At 34.3% G+C, this 21081-nt stretch overlaps 1 protein-coding gene across 3 annotated transcripts in view; it reads left to right on the forward strand.

Annotated features, from left to right (window-relative positions):
• Positions 1-21081, forward strand: part of IL1RAP (interleukin 1 receptor accessory protein) — a 124856-nt gene that overhangs the window by 90811 nt on the left and 12964 nt on the right. For 2 of the 3 annotated variants that reach the window (XM_004278753.4, XM_033403709.2), the window contains exons 5-8: positions 1908-2073; positions 4449-4520; positions 6499-6625; positions 9024-9172. In XM_004278753.4, coding sequence (XP_004278801.1) covers positions 1908-2073; positions 4449-4520; positions 6499-6625; positions 9024-9172 — 514 coding nt within the window. Of the gene's footprint in view, positions 1-1907; positions 2074-4448; positions 4521-6498; positions 6626-9023; positions 9173-12106; positions 12197-21081 lie in introns of those variants that run through there. The other variant, XM_033403711.2, reaches the window with a different exon arrangement.

The following is a 21081-nucleotide window of genomic DNA, read 5'->3' on the forward strand; positions in this document are numbered from 1 at the left end:
CAGCCTCACATAAGAGTCACATCACACTATTAACACTGGGGCTGGCCCCAGATAGGTCAGGACCACAGTGTAGTGTGAGACAGTGTCAGTTGGGATTAAGAGCAAGGGCTACAAAACACGTAGATCTAGGTTTAAATTCCAGCTCTGACACTGCTTGGCTCTATGATAACGGCAATCGCTTAACCTTTATAGTCCTTTGTATTTTCATCTATAAAATGGGCATAAGAGCATTCCAAATTTGCTAAGTTTGGAATAAGGATTGGATGTAATAATGGAGTATACCTAAGCACAGGTCTCAGTATAATTTTTTCAGCCTCAAGTAATGGATGAAAACTGATGTTCATTCTTGGTTAAGAAGCTAGTGAAAGACCTTTACTCAGCTGTGTAAAAAACTGAGTTTTAGCTCTGCACTGTGTTACCTAGAATATCTCTTTATCTATCTCATTTTTTTCCACCTGAAAACTAGGGCATATTTAGTCTGATCTGTCTACTTCACAAGGACTTAAGAACAGCTAAGCTAACACATGAAAGAGGCAAATAGCTTTGAACTGTTTAAATGAAAGGTGCCAGAAAAATCAAATAGAGTTCTATAGATAGTCTAAACTCAAGTTAAACCAAATCTGGCATAAATTTATTATAGGAGTACAGGGCTTTATGGCCTTATACTTTGTAATAACCTTAGAGTATTAAAATATTGTGCTGATGTGACAATTTTCTAGAGTCACTGCTTATCAAAACAGGATAAATTGTATTCAGAAAAATAACTGAGTATATGTCATTGTCCTCTTGATGATCATCTCCATGAATCAAAAGTTGAGCACTATTCCTAAAAGGTGTTATTTCCTGTGACAAGGAATTACAAAATGTGCCATTTAGTGTAACTGTCATATTTCAAAACACATGCTCCAGGAATTGAAGTAAGAAAACCTTGAGGATACAAGAATTAAAGTTAAATATGTGAACACAGGAAATTGAAAGTACAACCTGGTAGTAGAGTCCCAGAATATTAAAGATCAAGAGGACCCAATTCTTTTTGTCATAGATGAAGTATTGATTTTTAAAAGACAAACACAAGTTTTTCTAAAAGTAAATGTTCAATGCATATTTTTGTCAAATATGATGTATTGATTTTTTTCTTGAAAAGAAAAAAGTAAAATGATATAGCCAATTAGTGGGGCTGAGAGATTCAAAACAGGATTCTAGTTATGTTGAATGAGATATTTTAACCTCAAAATTTTAGAAAAACAACATAGTTATATGAAAATATGAGTTGGAGCACAAATAAACTCTTAACTCTTGGTAAGACTCATAAAATATATTTTATTTTTAAATTCTGGAGTCTGTACTATTCAACTAAAAAAATGGGATAAGTAGAAGAAAAACAAAGAAGTTTGGAAATAACTGATACAGTGATTCACAGAATGATCAAGAATGCCAAAAACAGACATCTAAAACAGTGCCTAGTTTGTCAGAGTGATTGTATTTCTGAATTAACATAATCAGTGAAAAAACATAGAAAAATGAAAAAAAACATTTTTTAAGTAGCAGGGTATACATTTACTTAAGTTGCCTTAATCACTTTTTGAAACTTTAATCTTGCTTTACTATTAACTTGGAATTCCCAGAATTTGAATACTAGATCTTGAGACAGGAAGCTTGTGCTTTTGAATTCATAATTCAGTTAAGAATGTTAATTTTCCTCTTGCAGAAATGATAATAAAAATTACTGCATTCATTCTTTGCAGAAACATCATCAAATACATGACCAAAATAGTTTTGTAAAAAGTATAGCCAGCATAGATATTTCTACATTCTGTGCAAAGTTAGATGTGTATGCATATATTTGTTTGTATACTTTCTATGCATGTATCTAAATAGTAAACATCTTTTCCTTTACTTCTTCTTAGGGCTGTTATAAAGTACACAACTTTAATAATGTAATACCCGAAGGCATGAACTTGAGTTTTATCATAGCCATGGTTTCAAATAATGGAGATTACACATGTGTTGTTACATATCCAGAAAATGGACGTACCTTCCATCTCACCAGGACTCAGACTGTAAAGGTGGTAGGTAAGCATGATTTGTATTAAGTGCGCACAACAAAATGCAATACTTTTGTTTCGGCTCTTAAGAGTTTATTACAAACAAGTGTGTAAATTCTGAAAGAAAATAGGGTTATCTTTTACCTTCACCGCACTATTCCCAAGGCCTCAGCAATTCCACCTAGATACTAGGCATTTAACAACTATTGTTCTACTGAATGAATATGTGGATGAATGAAGTAAAGGCAGCTTGGAGAGTGAAAAGAGTGCGGACATATCTGTGTTCAAATTATACCATTGCCATTTATTAGCACTATGACTTGCCTGTACTCTAGGACTACAACAACCTAACATTTAGTATAATTCAGAATATTAGAAATAATATACGTATTATGCTAATGCAGTTCCAGGCAAGCAGTAGAAACTCAATGAATATTAGTTAATACTGTTGTCAAAAAAAAGTATTTTACTTGAATTAGGTAAAATATGTCTTTTATGTACTGGAACTTCTGTAGCGATTGCTGAAGCTATTTGCTGGTAGTGCTCAACCATTGCTTTCTTTGGGGGTGAGAAACTAGATAAGTGGAAAGGACAGTGTCTAGGCAGAGTCAACAGACTCCCATCAGACCTAGAAATCAAGAGAACCAGTGTCAGGATAGGTGGCATTTAGAGGAGAGCCCTAAATACTACTGCACCCACTGTATTAAAAATGACAGGGCTTCCCTGGTGGCGCAGTGGTTGAGAGCCCGCCTGCCAATGCAGGGGACGTGGGTTTGAGCCCTGGTCCGGGAACATCCCACATGCCACGGAGCAGCTGGGCCCATGAGCCACAGCTGCTGAGCCTGCACTGTGGAGCCCGCAAGCCACAACTACTGAGCCCGCGTGCCTAAAGCCCGTGCTCCGCAGCAAGAGAAGCCACCGCAATGAGAAGCCTGCGCACCGCAACGAAAAGTAGCCCCCGCTCGCTGCAACTAGAGGAAGCCCGCGAACAGCAATGAGGACCCAGTGCAGCCAAAAGTAAATAAATAAAAATAAATAAATTTATAAAAAAGAAAAAAAAATGACAGAATATCAGAGTGAGATTTTTTCATACCCCATCTTTTAATAGATGGAAACATTGAGTCCCAACAACAGAAACTAACCTGCTTAGAGAAGCTCCCTGAGTTAGTGGAAAAAGTAATTCTAAATCCCAGGCTTCTGACTCTGTGTTTAGGGCTTTTTCTACTAGTCTGACACCAAGTTCAGCACAATATTTTTAAAGGGCTTTAACATAGTGCAAATAAAATTCGTATCAAACAATTTTGTAATCACTTCTCTTTCTCTGCTTACCTTTGGAATCATGCTGAATTGGGGACGGATTCAGAAGAAAAATCAGACTAAATTTAGAACCTAACATGAATGGACATTGAAAGTCACATGAATAATGTAACCGTATATCCATCTTGGTAATTGTTTCCAATGTATATATACTTCAATGTATTCATTTTTGGAGAGTTGGGAACAGTCATGCATGTTCACTTTGACTTATAGAAATAGAAGTTGACAGACACATATGTGAGGGGTGTGTTTCTAATCCAACTCCCAAGTTTGTTTTTTAAAACTGAAGTATTGAGTACTTATTATACACCAGTAGGATGCTTTAATATGCATTACTTAATTTAATCCACATAATAAACCTGTGAGGTAAGTTTAATTACCCTCATCTTAGAGTTGATTAAATTAGATTTTTAAAGTTTAAGTAAAAAAAAAAAATTGTATGCTTTGTATATGGTCAGGTCAAGGTTAGAACCCTGGTCATTAAATCTTTGAAACTTCTACACTTAAATACTACATTATTAAACCCTTTCAGGGCATCTTTCTTTCAGTTTAGGAATATATAATGTTATAAGAAGCAGCAATCCTATGAATGAACATTCAACTGATAACTAGATAACAGGTAGACTTACGTACTGACCTCACATTGTGATTTTGAATTTTCCATTTGCTTGTTCATTAATTAATACTTACTTATTTAATCATTTCCCAAACTAGACACTCTGGGCATGTTGAAGAGAAATATGTAGAAAAGAAACAATTGAGAAAGAGTTGAAATCGATTAATTATTAAGTAGTATGAGAAAGAAGTTTATCTCATATAGGCTTTGGGAAGCAAAAACACTGGATAAACATTCTATCCGAAGCATGAAGGATCCTCAGTATATTTTTTCCCTTTGTTTGTTTCTTTTAAATGAAAGAAGTGTTGTAATTGACTATCCATTGAACTGTGGGCCCTCTCAAGAATTGACAAACTATGCCAGGAAGTTGGGCAACGCTTTACTGAAGAGCAGAATTTTGAAATGGGTTATGCGGAATAAAGGCTACATATTTGACGTCATATCCCTTTGTCCCTTCCTCTCTATCACAGGCTCTCCAAACGATGCATTGCCTCCCCAGTTCTATTCACCCACTGATCTTGTGGTCTACGAGAAAGAACCAGGTAATTATAGCTGTGCCTCGGAATATCAGTTAGAGTCTCTTAATTACGAGGAATAAAATGTCACTTAAGTTAACGCAAGAGAATAGAGGGCTATTGTAAAGAAACACATGAATTGAAACTGAAGTGCTCTCAGAAACCTAGTCATCTTTGGGTCTTATCTGCTTCATTGATCTCGTGGGCAGCTCAGGGATTCTCTGCTTCTCTCACAGCAGATGCTCCCTTCTCCCTCTGTGAGCAGTTTTCTTCTGATTAGCGATTTCTGTTTGATGCAAACTTTAGCCTGTGCAGGGCTTTGGTTTACCGAGACTTCAACATGAGCACCAGATGTCCTTTAAACTTCTACCCCACTACAAAGGAGCAGGGAGTAGACCTGGAGTCAGAACTGTGAATTCAACAGGTAACAACTAATAGGACTAGTACACCTTGATTCAGAACACCATCGAATGCGTACACTGGCTACTGGGTTTCCTTTTAGTTTTCATAATTTTTCATTCTAGACAAAAATCATTTGGAACTGACCAAATAAGGCATAATCTGTTATTCTTCTGACTCAAAGCCTTTCACAGTTAACTTGAAAAACCATAGAAAATTTTAACATTCTCTATATTTCATCCTTACCAATAAATTCACTTCAAACCCAATGAAAAGTATAAAAGAAAATTTGTTTAAAATGTACTAAAGATAATAGAAGCAGTGTTCGACATAGGTGGAGAACAATGATACGCCCCCCCCCCCCAAATTAAGAAAAGGTTTCAAATAGTGATCTGCCTTGTGAAAAAATAATACCAAGGGGAGTCTGCCAACCCCAAATGGACCAGATTTCCTAGAATCAGTAGTGGTTTTATGTATTAATATGAACATTCTTCCTGCTATCAGGGTAAACCCTTATTAATCTTCTAAATATCTTTCCTCTATCTATCATATTATGGTTATAAAAACATGCCTGAATCCATATTCACTTTATAACTGGAGAGGAAGGCATAAAAACCATGCATTGGAAAAGAGGATAGAGTATGACCACTCAGTGAGACAAACCTGAGTTCAAATTGGGATGACAATATAATTTATCATCTCAACCTGGACACCTTTTGAGAGTGAAAGCAGTCGATATTAATAAATAACTAGGAAAGCAAGCGTAAAACAGAACTGTTCTGGGCAAACTGAAATGTAAAGTCAGTCTAGGTCAAATCCTGGTCTGCCACTATTAACAATTTGACCTTGGAATGACATGTAACATCTTTAAGCTTTAGTTTTTATATCTATAAAACATGAATTTAAAAACTATTTCATAATATTTTGTTAAAATTAAATAAGCTTAATAATAAGTAGCCAAATATAATAAATATTTAGCACAGTGAATTATTCAAAGTTCTCAGTGAGTGTGCTGCTGTTGTTGTTGTTATGATTATTATTACCAGTTTTGCCTAGAGATCCCCCCATCCTCATGTTCCCTCTCAGAAGGATAGCATAGCATTTCTATTTAAAAGTTGTCTTTAAACTCATTGACTGCATCCTGATAGCTTGAGCATTTCCAGATGCATCCTGCCTGGCCAGTCCTCTCAGTGATGGCGTTGCCCCATCTTTTCTGGGCCAAGGTTCAAAGATCTGGAGAACCTTACCTCAATCACCCATTGTTTGTGAGGGAAATAACAAAGGAGAAGAGTAGTCCATGGAGGTTTAGGGCTAAAAAAAGGAATGTTGTCAGAGACTTTTTGAATAAATAACTGTCATTTTAGAACATATATAGGTTGTATTAAAAGATGGGCATTCTAATAGTTTTATATAAAGCTGCTGTCCTTTTCTTGGTTTGTTTCTTATGCAGTGAAGGAAAGAGGTTACCTTATGGTAGCCCACTTGAAAATCAGTCAGAAGTAGGGTTGAAGGCACACATAAATTTTATGGCTTTTGATTAATCACAGAATAGAACCAGTATAACCATGTGAAGGTTACAAACTGATGAGTTAACTTGTTTTTTTAGGAGAGGAGCTACTCATCCCCTGTAAAGTCTTTTTTACTTTCCTGAAGGACTCTCGCAATGAGGTTTGGTGGACCATTGATGGAAAAAAGCCAGAGGACACCACTATTGACGTAGCTGTTAATGAAAGGTATCATTGACACAGGCAAGGGGGTGACTAACCCTTGTCCCTCAACCTAATGCCTTCCAGTGTATGCTGATCAATGAAAATTAAAATTCTAATTTTTGCTTATCATTAACAAAAATCAGCAAGATTTTCAAGTCTTTAGTGGCTACACCCCAAAGCAGGATTATTGGACTTGCAATCCAAGCCCCAGATGCCACCTGATGGTTACATCTTTATGATACCCACTTGAAGGTAGATGGAATGCATATCCTATATGAATGAAAAGGCCAGGATATAGGGTTGTGGATGGATGAAAGCCTCTCAGTGTGGCCCTATTCTCTTTCTCAAGTCTGGAGTCTGGGCCTATGTTTTTGTGCCTCAGATAACTGTGTTAGTTTCTTGTCTTATAGTCAACATATATTTCCTATTTTCCTCCTCTTTCTTAATTTTCATAGCATACAAGTCACATTTTTAATTAATAATAATTTTTAATATTAACTAAATACATTAATGTTCTTTAAATTTTATTTTTTAAATGGATGGTGTGGAAATATAGCTCATTCTTAAAGTAACAAGCTGGGTCATTTTATTCATAAATAAACATGACTTTTTTTGAAGTGGCTTGAGTTGGCAAGGAGAACGGCAACAATTAATTAAAATGAGCAGCTGACTAATTACATGACAAAGTAGTTCTGAGAACTTATGCCTTATCTATCATCTGTGTGTGGATATATCTTAGGCTATTTGAACTTCTAGAATTTAAAAGATATTTATCCCCTACTAGTAAACTTAGACTTTATGCAGAAATTATGAAATGTCATCAGGTACTATGCAAGATACTTAGTCCCTAACTGAGCAGATTTTATAGGAGTAACAATGATAGAACATAAATGCCAGTGTAATGTGATAAATGCAGTGAATGGGAAGTATGGAATGTTAAAGAAAGATTTAGTTGGGGATTCCAGTCAGCTTTAGGGGATTCGGTAATGCTTCTCAGATGATACAGAGAGTAAATAAAGATTTGAAGGATGAGTAGAAATAAACTAGATAAAGAAATCAAAAGTATGTTCCTGGTAAAAAGAACATCATATGCGAAGGTGTGGAAGTTTCGAGAAGCAGAACATATTTAAAGATACAGAAGGGGGCTTCCCTGGTGGCGCAGTGGTTGAGAGTCTGCCTGCCGATGCAGGGGACACGGGTACGTGCCCTGGTCCGGGAAGATCCCACATGCCGCGGAGCGGCTGGGCCCGTGAGCCATGGCCACTGAGCCTGCGCGTCCGGAGCCTGTGCTCCGCGACGGGAGAGGCCACAACAGTGAGAGGCCGCATACCGCAAAAAAAAAAAAAAAAAAAGATACAGAGGAGTTTCCTGAAATTGGAGCAGTTTTTGCTGAAGGAATTGATAAAAGATGTGGCTGGAGGCACAGAAGGAGAGTTATTATTTCAGGAATTCTGAATATTGTGCTTCCAATCCTCACAATAATAATGAATGAATAGTAATGAAAGTCATGTTGTTCTTCCTTGTTGCTCTTGAAACACAAGTCATTGTTCATTGTTCAGCAGTGCAGTTAAGCTTAGGTTAAATCCATCACAGTCCTTAACCAAATTCTCATGACCTACAGTAAACTGCATCAGAAGAACCCAGATGTCAGTCAACTGTAGGAGAGAGAATTTTTTTTTTCTCCTTTTGAGCAAAGTAGTTCAAAGGGATCTTAAATCTTGATCTTAGACCCAAAGCACTTGATCTCTAACTTGCTGAGAATTGGATATATTTATTTTCACGAAGTTTACTTGCTCTGAGAAGTTTATTCTTTTTAGGATATAACCATGAGGTTTGACCAAAATGTTCTATCTGTGTTCAAAATCCAAGTTTTGGGAATCTCTGAAATGTATTAACTATCACTGTGGGATAATAATAATAATAGTCTAATTAAACATTGTTCTAACACTTATGCATTAACATACTCAATCCTCAGAATTCTAGAGTAAGTTAATACATGCAGTGCAATATGTAGACATTGCCACTTTCCTCCTTTTCAAAGGAGGAACTAAGATGTGGAAAGATTAGTTACCATGCCCAAAGTATATAAGCAATAAGTGGCAAAGCCTGGATCAAACTCCAAAGGGGTCGGGCCTCAGAAGCTTCTCTCTAAAATGATGCTGCATCCTACCTCAGATGTCTGAGGATAGGAGACGTTTCCCTTTGAAGACAGATCCGTAGTATGATGCTAACTCTGGGAGTTGATCTACATATTGGGATTGTGTATAGTATAGATGGTAAAGAATGGTATTGGAATCTAGAAGCTAGTCTCCTTTTGTAACTCCTTTTGGATCACAGGCAACTCAGCTTATCGACATCCTCACCTAGGAGCTCTGGCCCCTGAGTCTCGCTAATGGTTTGATTTTCTTTCCCCTACTTCTAGTGTAACTCTGAGTATAACAGAAGACGAGACAAGGACTCAGCTTCTGAGCATCAAGAAAGTTACTGCTGAGGATCTCAAGCGCAACTATGTCTGTCATGCCAGAAATGCCAAAGGGGAGGTTGACAAACCAGCCAAGGTGAAACAGAAAGGTAATGGATGCACTCAGCAGATGAATCTGTGAACTCCAAATGCAACACTGAAGTGAATAAGAAAAAAGGAGAAACAGAACGAGAGAGCTCCAGCACTTAGCATATCTGACACATAGTAATGAATTAAAGTTGAATGAAAAAATCTTGAGAGAAAGTTTCCATTTATATAAAGATACTCAAAATATTATAATATTTCTTATAGTTTTAGTATCTTAATGCCCAAATGTGACTTTAAAATTCCATAGGATTATGATAATAAAGCATAGTTTTATATCTGTACCGTAATGAAAAATAAAGAAAATATTTAAAGCTACCAAAGATTTAATAAAACTGGTAGAGTCACTTATTGTTGGTGAATTGTAAAGACCCTTTTAGAAATCATTGACGGCAGAGTTTAGGCGTTACAAAAAATGGTCGTACCATGTGACTTAATACTTTTGGAATTTTTCCTGGACAACTAACTTAACAGAAAGAGAATTATGTCCCCATCTATATTCTTAGAAGCATTATCTATAATAATGAAACATTATAAATAGCAACCATCTAATTGTATTCAAGTAGTTAAGATATAAAATATTCTCAAAAAATATAATTTTAAAATGATAATTTTAAACACTATGTGCCAATATTCAAGCAGGTTTATAATATACCACTAGCCACAATTGCTAAAATGAAAATTAATTAAACTATGACTTAAAAGGCTGTAAAATGATTTCTATGTCGATATTACTATATTTTCCTACAATAAATAAAAATGATAAAGCTTTCTTGTGTGAGCTGTTGCTCCTGAAACATTTTGTGTCTAAGATTCTCTATGGGTCTCTCACCTAACAAAGAACCCCAGATAATTAATTCTCTCATGAATGTTCTTCAGTGATCTGGATAATAATGATGATGATTCATCACACATGAAGTTAAGCCATTCAGGATTATTCTGGATCCCAGTGTCAGAGCCTATAATGTTTATATAAAAAGTAAAAAATGTTCATTTATAACTGCTGCATTTTTCAGTGGGAGTTAAACCTTTTTTAAAGCTGATGAGAAAACAGACTTCACTTTAACATTTGATTACAATTTAGAAAGTTAAGAGCAAAGGACTGAAGTGTATATGCCCCTTAAGAAGACTTAGTGGATTTGTTCTGAATAGTTAATTGCTTCTGCTCCTCAGAAGCTAGTGTAAAGAGAAAAGACTGAACCCCTTGACGTAAGGCAGTGTTTCCCAAAGTTAGTTCCTAAGAACACGACTAAGACTCTTTATAGTGCTGCAATTCATTATTTTTACTCCAGGCACGGATAGCCTATGTTGGAATACTAGTTTCTGTGTAATCTAATTCTGTGACCTTGGAAAAGTCACTTTAACCTCTCTGAGCTTCAATTTCTTTCTATTTAAAGTAGGCAAAAGAATACCACTCCCTCATAAGGTTGTTTTAAAGTACTCAGCACAGTTACTGGCATATATATGTATAAACATATTAAATGCTCAATGCATGTTAGCTCATTATTATTACTTCCACACGATTTTCACAGGTATTATTTGACAAAGTCTTTTATACTCAAGTATCATTAAAGTCTGGGGTAAGCAAAATCAATCAAGTTAGTTTAGTTCAGGGCCCCTTAGGTTCTTTAATATGTTAGTATTTGATGTGAATATCTGCAAGGGGTTGGAATATAGTAGGCAGGATTTTTTCAAATATATTTGATTCCAGATTCTTTAAGTATGGAGCATTTTGTGGGATTCATCTTCTGAGGCATGTGTTTTGGGAAACATTATGGAGGAAAACATAATAACATTGTCAGATGGATAGAATCAAAACAATCAATTAAAATAATGTTTAAGCTAGGAGTGATGTGGAAGTCTGTCCACCAGAGTTGCTTGAGTAACTCTCCTTTCACAGAAGGCTGTGTTCTCAGTGGTTTAATATGAATGGCATCAGGAATATGGAGTGACAAATGCAGATACGGGACCAGATGATCTGTGCTGAAATTGCATTAATATTACATATAACCCAGTTGGATCTGTGTACATCCAGTAGTAACAGAGGTGTTGTTTACTTGGATTCTATTCTGGGCCAGCTAATGCTGAAATTCATAGGTGATATCTATGTTCACATTCATACACTATATGTAGGGGTCTTTCTCTGAATTCTGAATTCATTGACAAAGCATTCTATGTATGTCGCCAAGATGACAGGAAGAGGCTAGAGCCTAGAATGAGAAGAGTTAACAGGGGTAGGTCTTTTGACAGCTGCACAAATTCATCTAGTCAGTTAAAGCAAAGTATTAAAGGAAAGGCAGCTAATGTCAAAACGATAAACATAAGTTTTGTAATAGCAGAGTTGTAGGGACTCAGGCGCGGTGTAAGCTGAACTTTATGAGAACCTGCCAAACCTGTTGCCAAAGAGGTTGTACCATTTTACATTTCCATTAGCAGTGTATATAAATTCCAGGTGCTCTACTTCCTCACCTACTTTTGGAGTTGTCAAACTTCTAAATTTTGGCCATACTAGTAGATAGGTACAGGTATCACATTGTTTTTAATTTTCATTTCTCAGATACTAATGATATATGTATTACATTACCATGAACACTTTTTCATGGACTTATTTACCATTATATAATAGTTCTTCTTTTTGTGAGGTGTCCATTTGTTATTGGGTTGTTAGTGATTATATCTATATATCTTTTCTATATATAGATATATGTAATATATATTTATATAATAAGTATTTAATATGTAAATATTTTTATGCAGTTTGTGAATTTTTTCTTTTGATGAGCAGAATTTTTTAAAATTTCATGAAGTCCATTTAATAAATTTCTTCTATTATAGTTAGTACTTTCTAAATCCCATATTAACAATGTTTGATTTATAAAGACTTTTCTTCTATATTTAGGCTTATGATCAATTTCTTTTTTTTTTTTTTCCCCACACAGAAACCAGTTGTTCTAGCCTCATATTGAAAGATCCCTCCTTTTTGTATTGAATTGTTTTGACAACTTGGCCAAAAATAAATAAATAAATAAATGGCTCTATGAGTGTGGGTCTATTCCTGTATTCCCTATTGTGTCCTATTAATCTGTTTATGTATCTTTAGTCCAATACTACTTTGTCTTGATTAACAGCTTTAAAGTAAGTCAAGAAATCATATACTTTATGTCCTTCCCTCCATTTTTTTCTTTTCCAAGATTGATTTGACTATTTTAGGGACCAAATATTTTTTCATATGGATTTTAATATCAGCTTGTCAATTTCTACATAAAGCCTCCTGCAATTTGATTGGGATTTCATTAACTTATAAATTGATTTGGGGAGAACTGAAATTTTACCAATATTGAGTTTTTTAACCCATTAACATGATATAGCTCTCAATTTATTTAGGACTAATTGAATATTCTCAGCAATGCTTTTTTTTTTTTAGTTTTGAGTGTACAGGTCTTGTACACATATGGCTAAATTTATCACTAACTATTTTGTTGTTGATGCTATTATAATGATATTTAAAATTTTTCATTTTCAGATTGCTCATTGATAAAAAATAAACATGAAATTAATTTTTTTATGGCCCTTTGACTTTTCTAAATTCACCAAAAAATAGGGTTTCTGTTTGTTTTGTTTTTTTGGCATCTTAGCATTTTCTACACACTTGATCATGTCACCCACAAATAAACAGACTTTTACTCCTTCTTTTCTACACTTCATACTTCTGATTTCTTTTTCCTGACTATTTCACTCTTTTGGACCTCCAGTAGCATAATAGCAGAAATTGAGAACAGCCATCTTTGCATTGTTCCCTATCTTAGAAGGCAAATATTCAGTTTTCATGATACGTATGATGTCATTTGTAGGTTTTTGTAGATAACCTTTATGTACATGAGGGATTAATCTTCTGTCTTTGGTTTGCTGAGAGTTTTGTTTCATTTTGTATTGTTTTTATAATGAATGTCTATTGAAATTTGTCAAATTCTTTTCTTAAACATTGAGAAGGTCATATAATCTTTCTCTTTAATTCCGCTGTTATACTTTACATTGATTGATTTCAAAATGTTGATCCAACCTTTCATTTATGAGATAAACCCCAACATCATCATGATTTATTATCCTTTTTTATATATACCTGTATTTATTTGCTAATATTTTTAGAAGATTTTTGTTTATGTTAGGGATTTTGCTCATATATTTGTTCATGAGGGATATTGGTCTGTGATTTTCTTTTCTTGTAATGCCATTGACTAGTAAAAATGTCATGTTGGCCTCATGATATGAGTCAGTTGATGACCCCTCCTTTGCTATTATCTGAAAACTTACGTGTAAAATTGATACTACTTCTTACTCGAATATTTGAAGGGCATACCCATGAAACTATCTGGGCCTGTGTTTTCTTTATGGGAAAGCTATAAATTATGAATTCAGTTTCTTTAATAATTATCTGGATATTGTTTCTTCATGTGACAATTTGGGGAATTTGTCTTTCAGAGAAATTTTTCTGTTTCATCTAAGTTGTCACATTTTTGGCCTAATTTTTTTACGTCATTTTTTATCTTTTTAATGTCTGCAGGATTTGTAGTGATTCTCCCTCTGTCATTCCTGATACTAACAATTTATGTTTTCTCTCAATTTGCTCATGACTCAAGAAAGAGGTTTTCCAATTTTACTGATTTTTTTCAATGAACAAAGGTGTTTTCATTTATTTTTCTCTATTTTGTATTTTATTCATTTTACTCTGATTTTTCTTTTTGCTTACTTTGCATTTAATATGCCCTTCTTTTCTCTCAACTGAAGATGAAAGCACATCATTGATTTTAAATAATCCTTTTTTCCAATATAAACATTCAGAGCTATAAATTTCCCTCATAAGACCACTTTAGCTGAAACAAACAAATGATGAAATCTTGAAGTTTCCTTATCATTCAGTTCAAAATATTTTAATTATCCTTTTAATTATTTTTGACCCATGGTTTATTTAGAAATACTTAATTTACATATTTACTTAATTTACATATTTGGGAAGTTTCCAGATAACATTTTTTATTACATTATGTATTAAAATGTATTTGAATTTTAGAACTGACTATTTTCTCTCAGTCTTGATAATTTTTGATATTTCATATTGTCATTTAAGTCTAGGTAATTTTAAAAAAATCAGCAATGGATATTAAAAGGCAGGGAAAGGGTACCTCTGACTTAGAACTACCTGGGAAGACTGTACAGTGAAGTGGAAGGAACATGGGATTTGGTGCTAGACAGACCTCAGTTCAAGTTCAGGCTCTGGTGCAGACTGTGTATATGAACTGGTTCAAGGCTTCCATTTTTCTTTCTTTTGATCCCAACTCTCAGTGTGTCTGTGAGACTGGAGGGAGCAAGTAACACGTACTTAGCACAGTGTGGCACATTTGATTCTAATTTCTAACTTAATTCCTTCATGGCCAAAAAAATATAGTCTGCATCATTTCATTTCTTTTAAGTTTATAGGTGCTTCTTTTATTTTTTTAATTCCCAGCAGATTGTCTATTTTGGTGAATGTTTCACATGCACTTAAAAAGGATGTATATTCTGCAGCTTTGGTGTTCTATAAATGTCAATTAAGTCAATTGGTGTCAGTGATGTTCAAGTCTTATATATGTTTATTGACTTTTTAAAATCTGCTAATATTTCATCTTTTGAGAGAAAGCGGTGTTTAAATTTTTACATAGAATTATGTTTTTTTCTAATTCTCCGTTCAGTTCTGCCATTTGCTTCACATTATTTTGGAATTGTGTTTTTAGATACATACACATTCAGGATTGTTATGTCTTTTCGATGAATGGACTCTTTTAAATTATGACATGTCTTTTTTGGTTAATATTCTTTGTCTGATATTAATTTAGCCACTCTAGATTTCTTATAGTTAGTATTTGTATTGTATATCTTTTTTCATTCTTTTGTTTTATCTATCAATGTCTTCATAGTTAATGTACATTTCTTATAGACAGCATATCATTGGGTTTTGATTTTAATACTATATGATAATTTCTGCCTTTTAATTTATATGTTTAATCCATTTGTCTTTAATGTAATTATTAGTATTATTGGCTTCAAGTCTACCATCTTACTATTTGTTGTCTACATTTACATCTATTGTTTGCTTTTTTCTCCTTCCCTGCCTTGTGGATTAATTGATAATTTCTTAGTATTCTATTTTATCACCTCTTTGGCCTACTGGCTTTACCTCCATGTTTTTTTGTTTTGTTTTGTTTTTTCTATAGTGTTTACAATATTTATCTTGAACTTATCACAATCTGCCTTGAATTAATCACTTTACATATTTTATAAGAACCTTAAAGTGGCATACTTCCATTACTTCTCTCCTGTCTTTTGTTTTATTGTTATAATACATTTCAGTTCTGCATTTATTATAAATGCCACAATACATTGCTATTATTTTTTGCTTTAAATAAGTATCCTTTAAATACATTAAGAACTGAGAAAAAAGATTTTTATATTTATTTACATATTTTCCATTTCTGGCACTATTCATTCTTGGTAACATTTTAGTCTGAAAAACTGTTTAGTATTTCTGGTGGTGCACATCTGCTGGTGACAAATTCTCTCAGCTTTGTTTTAATCTGAAAGTATCTTATTTCATCTTAATTTTTATATTTCAACACTTTATTAAGGAAGTTTTCAAATACATGGAAGATTTGAAAGAATTATACAATGAACAATCATATATCCTACCTAGATTCTATCATTTTGCTGTCTTTGCTTTATCACATATCTATCCATCTCTCCATTCCTGTATGCATACAGCAATGCATCTTATTTTTGATGCCTTTAAAGTAGTTACAGACATGAGTAAAAGTTATCACCTAAACCTTTAAGCATCTTATATTATCCAAATTTTAATATTTATTTACAGTTCTCTTGATTTTTTTTTTGAGGTAAAGCTTGTATAGAGTGACAAATTGCAAAACACAAGTGTATAATTTGACGATTTTTAAGAAATGCGTATATATGTATGTGTGTAACCTAAAATCAAGATATAGAATGTTATCACCATAGATAATAACCTTTCATTCCTTCTCCTTATCAGTCAATCCCTGCTACTCCTACCTCCCCCACCACTGGCAAGGCAATGTTCTGATTTTCCTTATCAGAATAGATTATTTTTTCCTCTTCTAGAACTTAGTGTACCTAGACCTATACAGAATGCACTCTTGTATAAAGCTTCTTTCATTCAGAAAATATTCTTAATATTCATGCCGTTGTATCAGTCATTAGCTCCTTCTGTTTTCCAAGGAGTGTTTTTTTAAAAGAATATATCACAGCTTATTTATTCATTCTCTGGGTGGAGGACATTTGGGTTGTTCACAGTTTTGAATAGAGCTTCTGTTAATATTCTTATCCAGGTCTCTTTATGGACTTTTATTTTTACTTCTCTGATCTGAATATCTACTGTGGAATTACTGGCTTAGTTTTATCAGAAACTGTCAGACCTTTCTTCCCAAGTGGTAGTATCATTCTGCACTCTCACCAACAGTGTATTCACATCTTTGCCATTTGGTGTTGTTAATCTTAGTTTTAGCCATTTTGGTGAGTTCGTGGTGGTAGCTCACTGTAGTTTGTATTTTTCATGTCACTGATGACTAAGATACTGCGTACATTTTCATGTGCTTATTAGTCATTGGTATCTTCTTTTGTGATATGACTATTCAAATATTTTGTACATTTTATAAGTGAGTTGTTTGTGTTTTCATTATTGAATCTTAGCAGTTCTTTTTTCTATCCTGGATACCAGTTCTTTGTCAGATAGATGCTTTGCAAATACCTTCTCCCAGTCTGTGTCTTGCCAATTCCTTTCTTCAGTGGTATATTTTAGTGAACAAAGGTTATTACTCTTGATGAGGTGTAATTTATTAATGTTTTCTTTAATGGTATTGTGTTCCGTGTTCTAAGAAACACCCCCAAGTCATCAAGCTTCATCTTTTTTTTGGGGGGGGGGTCTATGATCCATCTCCAATTATTATTATTTTTAATGTATTTTGTGAGGTAGGAATTGAAGTTTAATCTTGTGTTATATGGATATCCAGTTCCAGCACAACTTGTTGGAAAGATTTTTATTTCCTCATTATGTTGCTCTGGTGCCTTTCACTGCATACATAACTTTAGGTTGGAAGTGTTCTTTTTCTTTTTATTCTTTCAGCCCTTTGAAAGTGCAATTCCATTGTCTTATGGCTAATATTATTTCTAATATGAATCAGGCAGGGTTTTCTTGTTATTTTTTAATCATGTTTCCCTTTATGTACACCCCCTCTCTTTTTCTTTGGCAGGTTTTAAGATTTTATCTTCTTCATTGTTTTGCAAAACTTACATCATGATACACTTTGCTGTAGTTTTATTTGTATATATCTTCTTTAAGGTTCTTTATACTTCTTAGTTCTGTGAGTATATTTTTTATTTAATTTGAAAAAACCAGCCATTATTTCTTCAAGTATGTTTTGCTCATTTTTTCATTTATTCATCCTTTCCTTTTCTTCTAGTACTTGTTATATTTAGGATAGACCCCTCAGCGTTGTCCCACACGTCACTGAGGTTCTCGTTATTTTTTTTTTCATCCTTTTTTCACTCTGTATTTCACTTAGGATGGTTTCTGCTGACTATTTCTTTCTTGATATCTAATCTGCAGTGTTTTTAATTTCAGGATTTTCTTTTTCAGTTTTTGAATTTATATTTCTCCATCAAAATGTCTGTACTGATATTTCCTATTTGCTCTTATAATGTTCATGGTCTTTTTTTAAATTCAACAGATATATTTATAATACTCATTTTAAAGTATTTATCTCCTAATTCCACATGATAGCCATTTTTATTGGCTATCTTTCTTCTGATTACGGGTCCTTTTTTTGGCTTTCTTTCGTCTAGTTGTGTTTTTTTAATTTAATCCTATACTGGACATTATAGATGGTACACTATTGACTGTCTGAATTTTACAAATGCCTGTTAATTTTTGTTCTAGCAGGTAGTTAATTTACTTGCATAACATCTTGCTTATTTGAAGCATCTTGCTTATCTTTCTAGAGTAGGTCCAAACTAGACTTCTCTCTAAGGCTAGATTGGACCTATTTCTAAGGCATATACTATCTGGGGTCTCTACTTAATACTTGGGGAGCTAAATAAAGTTTCTTCAGTCTGGGTGGTCTTAACTCAAATGTCTCTCAGCCCTGTATGTGCTCCTAAGTTGTTCAGTTCCCAACTCTTTAGCAGTCATTTCTTCCCTGGTGGTTTTTCTTTCACTGGTAGCTCTTCCTTGCCTGACTCTGAGAAGTGTCACCTTTTGTATTTTTCTAAAGATTTGTGGATTTCTAGAGCTCTTTGTCTACATAGTTTTGTTCTCTCCAGTACCCAGGTTTACAAATGCAGTAGTCATGAACTCTACTTTTGGTTTCCTCGCTCAGTGTAAATACTGTGTGTCTGTGTCACAGTCCCCAAGGTGCCATTAGGCAAAAAGCCAGGGAGATCATGAGCTTACCTTTTTGTATCCTATCTCTCACAGATCACACTCGTACACAACCAGTTGTCCAAATTTGAAAAGTTGTTATTTTAGATATTATGGAGAGAAGGCTACCCCAATCACTTCTCTAAGATCAGAAGCTGAAGTCGAAAATGCACAAATTTTAACACACTATGATAGCCAAACAAATCAGATGGTTAGCTGGAAATCTGGGCTCTGGAGCCTGCCATTACTATAGAATTGCAAAAGGGATGGAGGGAATTCTGATTCAGAGAGTAACAGCAGAGCAAATCGCAAAATTTTACTCCCTCCTGAATCAGATTATCAGTGAGATCAAAGATAGAAGCAGTTTAGGAGTCCAATTTGGTCAAATTACATCACCCCTTTTGATTGGAAACCCTTTGGTCTGGGATTGCTCAGAGGATCAATGTGGGGCAGACAGAAAATGTGGGCTAAGGGTCATACTTTCCCTACAAGCCGGCAAAGCTGTATATGAAAGCTTTTTAGAGCACTTTCTGAATGTGATTCAAACCATTTAGGAATTCAGACTTGTGAATTATTTATCTTAAGAGTTCCATTAGTTAAATAACATTAGGAACTTCTTGATATCATCAAGATGGTCCAACAAAATACAATCTGTAAATATGACACATATAATTGTATGACACAAAATTAAAAAGCTCTACTAGAAATAAAATAGGCAGTAGTAAAATGAATGTGGCAGAGGGAAAGCCATGAGTATAATTTATCTCTTGACCACTAAGCAAGGTAACTATTGATATTTAAAACAAAATCCATTTCAGGTTAGTGCATCCACTGACCTCTTTTATTTTTCCTTATTGTGAAATGTCCACCCAGAGGGAGCCAAAATAACTGAGCAAATAATGAAGATGACAGTGGGAATTAACCCAGTATGTTGTTAACATGTACTCAGAAATACCAAGGACACAGCAATTTTCATGCCAGCTACTCAGATTGATCTTAGTAAATTCTCATCCACTGCACTGACACAGCTTTTGGCATTTTATCATGGGAATTTTCTTATTTTAAAGCACCATTGTTCATGGGATGAGTACAAGAGTACCTAATAATTCTGCACTGCTGAGTCCTAGGCTGTATCTGCATCAGAATTAGTAGCCAGAATGTAGGATAATGAACTCGAAACTTAATGATTATTCCCTTTAATAAGAGAACTTCAGACTCCACTCCAGGCTGCTCAACATTTTCCCCTTAGAATAGCTACCTGTTTGAAAAGGGATTTTTCCACTAGTGTATGATCAATAATTGAACTTCATTGTAGTGTTGTGTAAAGATCTCTGAACTTTGGAGTCAGGAAGGCTTGATAACAATCCCAGCTTTGAAGAAAATTTTTCTATGCCTAGTCCTGGCAAACACTTAACACCTATGATGTTCAGGTGCTCAAAGGGGCCTTTTCTCACCACCATACCAGATATACCTCTCCTGCCCCAACCCCTCCCCTAGGTCACTCCATCACATTATCCTGGTTTATTTCCTTTATAACACTGATCACTGTCTAAAAGTAACTATCTTATTTATTTATTTCCACATTTACTTCCCTGCATTAGACTATTAGCCCTAAGAGGGCAGAGACCCTTCCTGTCTTATCTACCATTATAACCTCGACAGCTTCTAGCAAATAGTAGATATCAGTAAGTAATTGTCAAATCAACTAATACATAATTTAAGCCATTTCTGCTTCAGATACAGTAAATATTTTATTCCATCTCAAACTCTTTAGTTTCATTTTCACAAGCTAATAAAACAGCCAAATGAAGTTACTAATACATAGTATATATAGTACTAGATTTATTTTAAATATCCCAGAAGTGTGTAGTGTTATATCAAGAGATGCTTATTCAGATCCTAGAAATTCTCGGGATAAGATGGATGAAGAAGACATAGTCTCTACCTAGAGGACTGTAAATGTATAGTTTAATGGGGAGTGAGAAACGGTGGAGAAGCAGGCTTGTGGAATGTGTATCCTAGTAATGTAGACCTGATAGATACTTTCAGGGCCAAGCATACTCAGCATTTGGTGGATACCCTCATTTTCTGCTCAATGATAATAAGATTTTTGTGGCCTATTGTCAAATATAAAGAAAAAGGAATTAAATTTCTTCCATATGGCACTGGACAAGAGGAGGAAATTAAGACTGTTATAAACACATTAAAATGTTTTCTCAGTTCAACTGCTCCAGCAATTAAAATTCTACCAATATCATGGGCTGGTCCAGGTAAGAGATGCACAAACAGAGGATGGAGTTACTTTTCAAAAATGTTTTTGAGGAGATTCAGTTTATGAGTTTAATTGGATGACCTTTTAAATTCTTCTCAATAATAAGATGCTGTTTTAATTTGTATATCATCAAATTCTATTCAAATCATCTAATAGTTAAAAAA

This window comes from Orcinus orca, chromosome 5 (assembly GCF_937001465.1).
Source record: "Orcinus orca chromosome 5, mOrcOrc1.1, whole genome shotgun sequence".
NCBI classification, from domain to species: Eukaryota; Metazoa; Chordata; class Mammalia; order Artiodactyla; family Delphinidae; genus Orcinus; species Orcinus orca.